The sequence below is a fragment of the Ceratotherium simum genome, chromosome 14 (assembly GCF_057802395.1).
Source record: "Ceratotherium simum simum isolate JZ-2026a chromosome 14, ASM5780239v1, whole genome shotgun sequence".
Taxonomy (NCBI): domain Eukaryota; kingdom Metazoa; phylum Chordata; class Mammalia; order Perissodactyla; family Rhinocerotidae; genus Ceratotherium; species Ceratotherium simum.
In genome coordinates this window covers 37,992,710-38,002,060 of record NC_141913.1, presented here as the reverse complement: position 1 = coordinate 38,002,060, position 9,351 = coordinate 37,992,710, and the positions used below count along the sequence as shown (strand labels likewise).

General features: G+C 55.3%; 1 protein-coding gene across 2 annotated transcripts in view; it reads left to right on the top strand.

Annotated features, from left to right (window-relative positions):
* The first annotated feature begins 6,083 nt into the window (after window positions 1–6,083).
* Window positions 6,084–9,351, top strand: part of SMAD7 (SMAD family member 7) — a 31,732-nt gene continuing 28,464 nt past the window's right edge. For both annotated transcript variants that reach the window (XM_087439190.1, XM_004422519.3), the window contains exon 1: window positions 6,084–8,240. In XM_087439190.1, the coding sequence (XP_087295316.1) occupies window positions 7,628–8,240 (613 nt within the window). In that variant the 5' untranslated portion in view covers window positions 6,084–7,627. The remainder of the gene's footprint in view (window positions 8,241–9,351) is intronic.

Genomic DNA, 9,351 nt, shown 5'->3' with positions numbered 1-9,351 from the left:
GACGGTGAGTAACAACACGGGGCTCGTCCAGGTGCCTCTGAGTTAGCTCAGTGTTTATTTCCTTGCTTTGCTGTCTTTAAAATCAACCTTTTAGTGCCTGTGGGAATCATCCAAACTGCCGGTCTGTCTGTTTATACTGCAATGGCGAATAATAATTGTTCGAGGTTTGCATTTGAGAGCATCATCTAAGTACCCCCATTACTGGGCCGTCACAGGCCAACTTCGATGCTGAAGGCCCTGCCCTTCCACTTGTGTTAAAATGGGCATGTTTCCTGACATGAGCCAGTGCGACACCAGTGACACCTGACTGTTGATTTGACGGCGGAGGTTTCCCAGTTCTTTGAGGAGAAAGTTTTCTGTAAACTATAGATGACCTAGTGTTGTTCCTGCAATTTCTTCTACAAAGAAAGCTTTCTTCTGAGGGAGATGATCTCCCAGACACCCATTTTAGGGGCCTCACCTCCATTAGTGACTTCCTGAGCTCAGGAACATTTATAGATAGAGTTCTTTTATTTATTTATTTATTTATTTTTTCTCCCCAAAGCCCCAGTAGATAGTTGTATGTCATAGTTGCACATCCTTCTAGTTGCTGTATGTGGGACGCGGCCTCAGCATGTTCAGACAAGCGGTGCGTTGGTGCGCGCCCGGGATCCGAACCCGGGCCGCCAGCAGCGGAGAACGCGCACTTAACCGCTAAGCCACGGGGCTGGCCCTATAGATAGAGTTCTATACCTCAGGTGACAAGCATGGCTTGGGTTTTAAAGACAGCTCAAAGTTGATAGAAAACTACAATTTTCCCTTCTTTTGTGTTTTCCTTTTGAACATGACCATTTGTACCATGAGCACCTGTGCCTGGTTAGTCAACCCAGACAATCTGGTCCAAAAGATTTCTTCCTTCAGGAAACCTTTTGAGACCCCTCCAAGACTGAATAAATCCTTTGATATTCTGTTCTCCCAAGCAAGTGCCTGCATTCTTGCTGCCAGCATAGTGTTGATCACATTTTGTGAGTGCTGGTTGTTTTCACATTTCCAGCCTCCGAGATTATGTACTTCTTTTTTAAAATTATTATTTATTTATTTTTTATTGTGAAATTTTTCTGTTGTACTGCACTTCTTGAGGGCAGAGGCTGTTTAATACTACCTTTATGTCCCTCAGAGGTCTCGCCTGGTTCATTGATTCAACATCTTGAATCAATGCTGGCTAAATGGATCAGAATCATGTGAACACATTTCTGTTCCAAAAAGCAAAGCTCTCATTTTCTCAGATAGGGCAGGCTTCTTCCTGTGCCCCTGTCGTCGCGACATCAGTATTTATGAGGCTGTCCATCCCAGGTCAGGACTTGCACCTGACTGATACCTAGAATGACTTTGATTAGGCCTGGCGTGCTTCCTCACTGACTCTCGCCAGGGTCATGACGAGGCAGCTCCACCCATGCCGTCTGGGATGACACATTGGCCTCTGTTGTCATCGGCCTTCCTGTAGTGATTGCCCCACCGAGAGAGAAGCTGTCTACAGCCTCACTTCCACATGCGACCTCGCCAACTCGTCTTTTTCTACAAGGACAAGCAAATTTCAGGAAATGAGAAAAGCAGGCAGGGATTTAAAAAAAATCTTTAAATCTGTATATTTTTGAATAAAAAACAGAGTCACGTGGTGCAAAATTCAAAAGGCACAAAAAGTTAATATACAATGAAGTTTCCCTCCCAGCCAGGTTCTTCAGCCATCCAGTGCCCCTCCCTGGAGGAAACTGTATCTCTATATGACTATATATTTGAATGTCTCTGTTGTCCTTCATCTTTACTTTTTCTGCATGTTTCTCTTGTCTCCTTCATAAACCGTTCAATTCATCCTGCCCTTCCCCCACCCAACCCCCACGACCTAGTTGAGCTCCCTGGACAGCCACCTGGCAAATGTTATGGATCAGTTGACAGCATGTCTGTAATACAAGAATATTTGATGAGTCCGGGCTTATAGCATCTTTATTTGATTGTGAATTAGATGCATTTTCATTCACTTATGTTCTTCTTCTTCTAAGATAAGCCAAGAAGTGCTGATTGTCACATCAGCCCCACTCATGCCGTCTTCCTTTCATGAACCATCACTTCCATTTGCGTTGCTGCCAGTTCAGGATGGTTTAGGGCTCACTCACACATTTTTTTCAGGAGACGGTTGTGCAAGAAATGTTGATATTTTCCAATACTTTTTTGGCCTCTTCAATTGTTTCTTCTTTTGGCTTCTGCAAGGAAAAATCCTCATCCCTGCCTCGCCCTTGCCCTCGGCCCCACCGACGCACGCTCACTTGGGCTTCGGGGCCTCCCTCCTCTTTCTCTTCCAAGAACCACCAAAAATGAGAAAAGTATTGAAAGGAAGAATCCTGTCTTCCCTGGACAGAAGGTTTTTTTTAGCTTTTGCATAGAGTTGCTTGCAGGTGTGGAGAGTTTTGCAGATTCCCTTTTTCACTCTCCTCTTTCTCTTTCAAATCAATCTTCCCCTGGCAGTTGGTGGAGGGGTTCACCCGCTTCTCCTGCACTTCCTTTGCGCTCTGCTGCTCTCCTTCCTTAGGCACCCTGGGCCCCTGACTGCTCAAGACCAGGGGCCTTGGAGCAATTTCCCTCCGGCTTCCTCTCTCCTCTAGATGCTCAGCCAGTGGTCAGTCAAGTGGCGGCCCCCGCAGTCCTCTGGGTGCCAGGGGCCAGTGATTAAGTAGCCAGGTCTTTAGCTGACTCCATCCTTGTTTGTCGTAACTGTGCTGCAAGTTATTTTGGTCTCTGTGACTTGTGGCTGCACCATGATTAGGGTTTGATTACTATCACCAAAGTGACTAAAAGATGAAAATAGAAGCCACAACAGGAAATAAACAACTGCAAATGAGATATTTTATTCCATATTCCCTGCCAGCAAATGATTAGAATCAAACTCATTCACAACAGTTTGGTGAACTCCTAAACTTTTTTTTTTTTGCAGGATCAGAATAGTTTGAAACGGGGTGCTTGTCGGTTTCATGTGTGCCTGTGGAAAGGAAAAGAACTCCCTTTCTAGGCACACCAGCCAGCCGGGAGTTCCTTTACCGCCCAGCTTCTTTCTTGGAAGGGAAAGAAATAAGAATGCGATGGCGTGGGGCTGGCTCTCAGGAAGGCTTGGGATGTGAACTGATTCAGGGGATGCCAAGGAGCCATAAAGCAGCACCAACCATTGTAGCTACTTGCCCAGCATCCCACCCATCGTCTACCTAGGGTAGTAAAATGGAGGAGGAAAACCGTGTGTAGAGGGCAACATAGGGGTAACGCCTGAATTAAAATACCCACAATTACACTATATGGGAGCATATCTGTGCAAGTATATGCATGTTCCACCCAGACAAGCTGTGACGTCAGATTCAACTCCTGAAACACCTACTGAACCTATCTGCCCTGTGCGTGCTCTGTCCTCTCATCACAGAGTGTTAGCACCACTAGCCAGATTTCCAAGTCTCCAGATTCTTCATTTAGCCAAGAAGCTTAATTAGAATTATGACATTTGCTTAATCTGTTTATTTAAGTCCTTCCTGTCACTTTGCAGCCTGGCCTAGCCTCTCTTGAAAATTGAAGATCTTCTAGTGAGGCCCAGAGTAGAGAGAGGGAAGGGGACCCCGAGAGGGCAGGAAATTTTGCCCAGAAAGCTTTTAAACCCTGCCAAGTGCTCAACTAGTGGTGAGGGTCACCACTAGTACAAGTTATTTAACCCGTGAGTGGCAGAGCCCCAGCCCAGAATCAGGTTTTCTGACTTCTAGTCTGGTATTCTTTCTAAGCCTTTCTAAGGGGAGTATGTTATACATTTCCCACACACCTCAAAAATCTCATTCTGTCTCTTCTGCTTTTCCCTGCCAAGGATGATGGGCTCACCCGGATCCAAACCTTCCTCTCCTCCATTTTCCCTGGGCTCCTCAGCTGCGGTCTTTGCAGGCTGCATCTTTAGAAAGTTTCACACAGACACACAAGGTTTCAATGTCCTTCTTGATAAGCAGCATTTTTACTTATAACCAAATTATGATCTTATACAATTGCAGCCTATGTGGCCTTACAAAGTAAATGTTTAGAATGCCCTGTCCTACACACCTCTCTGCACTGCTTGGCATTGCAGTGTCTTCTGGGTCAATAAACTTCAGGGCTCCCTTGCCTGAAGATGATCATGTAACCAATGTCTCTTGTTTTTCTCTCACATTTATGTCTTCAAAGGTGCTTTTGGTGGGTTGGGGGAGGGGGAGTGGTCCAAATGTTCCTTTAAGTCCTATCCAACTCTGTTGATTCCTAAATATTTATTAAGCATCTATTGCATGTCAGACTCCTTTTAAGTTGCTGGAGGGTAGGGGGCTGAGCTATAAAGCTAAGATTCATCTGTGCCTTTTCCTTTATTTTTTTTTTTTTTGTGAGGAAGATGGGCCCTGAGCGAACATCTGCCGAGCCTCCTCTTTTTGCTGAGGAAGACTGGCCCTGGGCTAACATCCATGCCCATCTTCCTCCACTTTATATGGGGACGCCGCCACAGCATGACCACTTGACAAGTGGTGCGTTGGTGCGCCCCCAGGATCCGAACCAGCAAACCCCACCGGGCGGCCCCTGTGCCTTTTCCTTTTAAGAACGTATAATTTAGCTGGGAAAATGAAAATAGTACATTTCGTCTTTTCTAAAGATTCATTAAAATCCCCAATGAGTTTCATTGTCCTGATCTCACAATTCTAAACGACTTTAAAAAAAATCTTATGTCACTGAATAAGAAGTGAGGTTAGATCACCATGCCAACTAGTGGCCTCCTTAGTACTGACGCATATATATGTATGTAAGTCATTATGTTTCTCAGTACCATCAGCTTTCAGCAAGTAAACGCGTTCTCGTCCTTTGCCCTACCAATCCTCACCCATTTTCATGCAGTAATCTGCCAGCTGGGTCTATGCTTCTCCCGAACCCGGGGTTAAGGGATAAACTCTCTGACCCTAAGCACCTTGAAAGCTACGAGGCCGTGGAGGGCGCAGAAGCAGGCCCCGTATGCATATGCATGCCCTAGGCAGGTCGGCTCCGAAGGTAACCTTCCCGCGCCGGGAGGCGGGGTGGCGGAGGTCTTCCGGGCTCCGGAGGAAACCTGCCGGCGGCGGGCGGGCAACTCCGCCCCCCCCCGCCCCGACTTCTCCCGCCAGGATGCTGCCCCTCGCAGCTCGTCAGCCAGCCAAATGCATTCCAGAGCTGTGCACAAGACACACTTCTCCAGGCAGTCCTAGAAACCCGAGCCCGGAGCGGGAGAGGGCGGGAGGGAGCGCGCGGCCGCCGCTGAGGTCACATTCGCGCCGCCTCCCCGCCCTCGGCGGCCCGGCTGTTCCCTCCAGCGCACACTTCCCAGGGCCTCAGTCCAGTCCGGTGTAAATGTCTTTTAGACGGAGACAGCGCTCTCCTCCCCCTTCCCTCCTGCGCGGCCAGGGGATCCGCCGCCAGGGCCCTTAAAACAGAACGAATGAATGAAGCGCTTAGGGCGAGCGCGCGCGGGACGGCCGCGGCGAAGCTCCGCGGCTGGGTCTAAATTGGGCCACCGACCCGCTCGTTCCGCTCCAAAACTCGCCAGCGAAGCCAGCTCGGTGCTCTCGGGTCTTCCCATTTCTCCTCTGATCCGGCCAGGTCTCAGTCGATTCTGGGAGCTTCTCTGCTCCCCACCTTTATTCGCCCCCCCGTCGTTGGTCCCCCCTCTGCAGGCCCGGGAGGGGGTGGCGGAGGCGGGGGGGCGGGGGGAGAAATAGCTTTTAGAAACCCGATCTGTTGTTTGCGAAACACAATCGCTTTTTTTTTTTTTTAAAGCGACAGGGTGTCTAGACGGCCACGTGACGAGGCCGGAGCCGGGCGCGCCACTGCGCAGTGGAACCAGCAGAGCAGAGGGCCGGGGGCGGGGGCGGGGGGCGGGGAAGAGGCGGGGGGGGGGGGTGGGGGGGGGGGGGGGAGGGGGGAAAAAGGGGGAGGGAAGGGGGCGGGGGCGGGAGGCCTTGCGGGAGGCGGCGAGCCCTGGGCACACTCGCTCGCTCGCTCGGCGCACGGAGGAGCTTGTCCCCGAGCCGCGCCAGCCGAGCCAGCTGGGCGCCGTGCTCGGTCCGCTCGCTGCGCCGGAGAGAGCTGCGGGAGACAGAGCCAGCCCGCCGGCGCCGAGCTGCCGAGCTCCCGGCCCCGGAGCCCCTGAGTGCGGCGCGGCGAGCCCTCGGCGGCGGCAGAAGGACCCGAGCGCCAGGAGAGGGCGGACGGGGGACAAGGAGGCTCCCGGGCGCGACGAGGAGAGTCTCAGAGGAGGAGGCAGCGTGAGGACACCGGGGCCTCCTGCCGCCGCAGCCGGGTCGGGGCGAGCAGCCCACACGGGGAGCCCCGGCGGCCAGCCGCGGCCAGGGGAGGGGGGCGCCGGCGGCCCCCGCACTAGCGAGCAGCTTGCGCCTAGGAGGGCGAGAGCGCGCGACCCGCCAGGGGCCCGCCGCCGCGCCGCCCTCCCCCGCGCTGTCAGCCCCACCGGGCGCAGCCGCCGCCGCCGCCGCCGCCGCAGCATCTTCTGCCTCTGCGCCCCCGCCAGCCCCGAGGAAGTCCCCTCCGAGGACTGGGGCCCCCGGGAGCGCAGGAGGAAAGACCAGAGACTCCCTTAAAACACCCAGATGCGGAGGATTGAAGCAGCCTAGCCAAAGCTTTCTGTGGATTAAAAAAATAAACGATTTTTTTTTCTTGGCAGAAGAAAAGGAGAGGAAGACCCGCGGGGCTCTGCAAGGAAAAAAGGGGGATGTAACTCGTGGATACGCTTTTTCCACCCCTCAAACGTCTCGTTCTACTTTGTAAAGATTTTCTTTTTTTAAACCCCAGCTCCAGCCGGACGCCCCCAGACCTCCGGGGTGCGAGGAGGTGGTGTTTTTCATTGGCTTTGCATATTTGGTTCTTAGATTTTGAGAGAGCCTCCTTATTTCGCCAGACATCTCATGCGGGGTGAAGTCCACTCGGCCCCCTCCCCCGAGTCTTCGTGTGCACGGAATTCGAGGAGATCCGGTTACTAAGGATATAGAGGAAAAAAATAAATCGCGTGCCTGCTTTTTTTTTTTAATTGCCTGCTTCTCCCCACCCCCAAATTAAGTTGCTTAGCAAGGGGGAAAGAGGCTTTTTCCTCCCTCCAGCAGCCCAGCCGAACGCCTTTCGTTTTTTGTCCCCGCGGATCTTCCATGTAGGAAGCTGAGGCTGGCGAGCCCGACACTCGGGAGCCGCTGCGGGGGGGCCTCTTTTTGGGGAGGCGCCGACCCGGGCAGGCTTCGTCCTCCCCAGGGAAGCGGCGGCCGCGTTCCTCCGGGGTGCGCCGGGGCCCGAGAGCCGCGCACGGCGCGGGCCGCGCGGGGTGGGGCAGCCGGAGCGCAGGCCCCCGAGCCCCGGCGGGCGCCCCCGGGCCCCCGCGCTCGCCCCGGCCTCCGGGAGACTGGCGCATGCCACGGAGCGCCCCTCGGGCCGTCGCCGCTCCTGCCCGGGCCCCTGCTGCTGCTGCTGTCGCCTGCGCCTGCTGCCCCAACTCGGCGCCCGACTTCTTCATGGTGTGCGGAGGTCATGTTCGCTCCTTAGCCGGCAAACGACTTTTCTCCTCGCCTCCTCGCCCCGCATGTTCAGGACCAAACGATCTGCGCTCGTCCGGCGTCTCTGGAGGAGCCGTGCGCCCGGCGGCGAGGACGAGGAGGAGGGTGCGGGGGGAGGCGGAGGAGGAGGCGAGCTGCGGGGAGAAGGGGCGACGGACGGCCGGGCGCATGGGGCCGGTGGCGGCGGCGCGGGCAGGGCTGGCTGCTGCCTGGGTAAGGCGGTCCGAGGTGTCAAAGGTCACCACCATCCCCACCCCCCAGCCGCGGGCGCCGGCGCGGCCGGGGGCGCCGAGGCGGATCTGAAGGCACTCACGCACTCGGTGCTCAAGAAACTGAAGGAACGGCAGCTGGAGCTGCTGCTCCAGGCCGTGGAGTCCCGCGGCGGTACGCGCACCGCGTGTCTCTTGCTGCCCGGCCGCCTGGATTGCAGGCTGGGCCTGGGGGCGCCCGCCGGCTCGCAGCCCGCGCAGCCGCCCTCGTCCTACTCGCTCCCTCTCCTGCTGTGCAAAGTGTTCAGGTGGCCGGATCTCAGGCATTCCTCGGAAGTCAAGAGGCTGTGTTGCTGTGAATCTTACGGGAAGATCAACCCCGAGCTGGTGTGCTGCAACCCCCATCACCTTAGCCGACTCTGCGAACTAGGTAAGAAGTTGTTCTGTGCCCACCTTCCCCTCCCCCTGGCGCTCAAGTGGTGGAAGAAAAGCCCCTGCGGGCTGTGTTTGTGCAGCCACCTCTCTGGAGGGGAGTGTACATTCCCTCCTGGGAGGAGACTTGGGCGACCAAAGTAGAGAAGGAACAAGGGGAAACTGGAAGGGCATTCCCTGGGGGGTTCCCTTCCAGTTTTTTTCTCCTCGGTTGCCCCGAGGGGGGCTTATGGGCACTGCTCTTGCACACACTCTACAGACGTGTGGCTAAAAATCAGACGCTCTCATTTCCGGATCAGTTGGGGGTGCAGAGAGAACTGGGGGTCACGCCTCCCCCGCGCCCGGAAAGGCGTTGAGGTGTGTGGCCGAGTTGGATTCGGTCCAAGCCCGCCAAGGAAGGCTGGGAGAAGCGACTCGTAAAGGCTGGAGAGCCTCTGCTCCTTTAGTAAATAAGGAGAGTCACGTCGTGCACAAGTGGCCCGGATACTGCCCTGGATGCGCAGCTTTGGGGTTTTGGGGCAAAGAGGGTGAGGGAGGGAGGGAGGCCAAACTGGATATCTACTCTCAACTCTATGCCAACTCAGGGTGGAAAAGAACAAGCAGTCAGGAGAAGTTGCGTGTCCCCTGCTTTTTCCTTTCTTTCAGCACAGGAAAGCGCAGACTATGGAACTGTATAGACTGTAGGTCTGCCCCCAGCGCCTCCGTGACGTTGCTGCCTCTTAATGCGCTGGGGCCTGGGCTTCGCCGCCGAGACCCCAGCCTCCTCCTCTTTATCCTTCCAGCTGCCTCCATTGCTTCCCTTTTCTCAACGTCTCTGTGGGGGGATGGGGGCGCGGGTGCATCCTGGGCGCCCACAGACCCTCCCAAGTTCACCAGCGCTCTTGGGGCGCGCCTCCCGGGTGGGCTGGGTAAGGGGAGCCCCGCGTTCCCCTCGCGGGCGCCGAGCGCAGCGGCGGGGGCGGAGGTGAATTGCGCCCCTTGGGGGCGGGCCTGGGCGGTGGACAGTGGGAGCGGGGCTGAAGTTCGGGGACGGGGAGGGGGCTATGTAGACCCCCGCCTTGTGAACTGTGAAGTGCGCGGCCGCGGCCGAGCCGGTGGTTTCCAGCCGG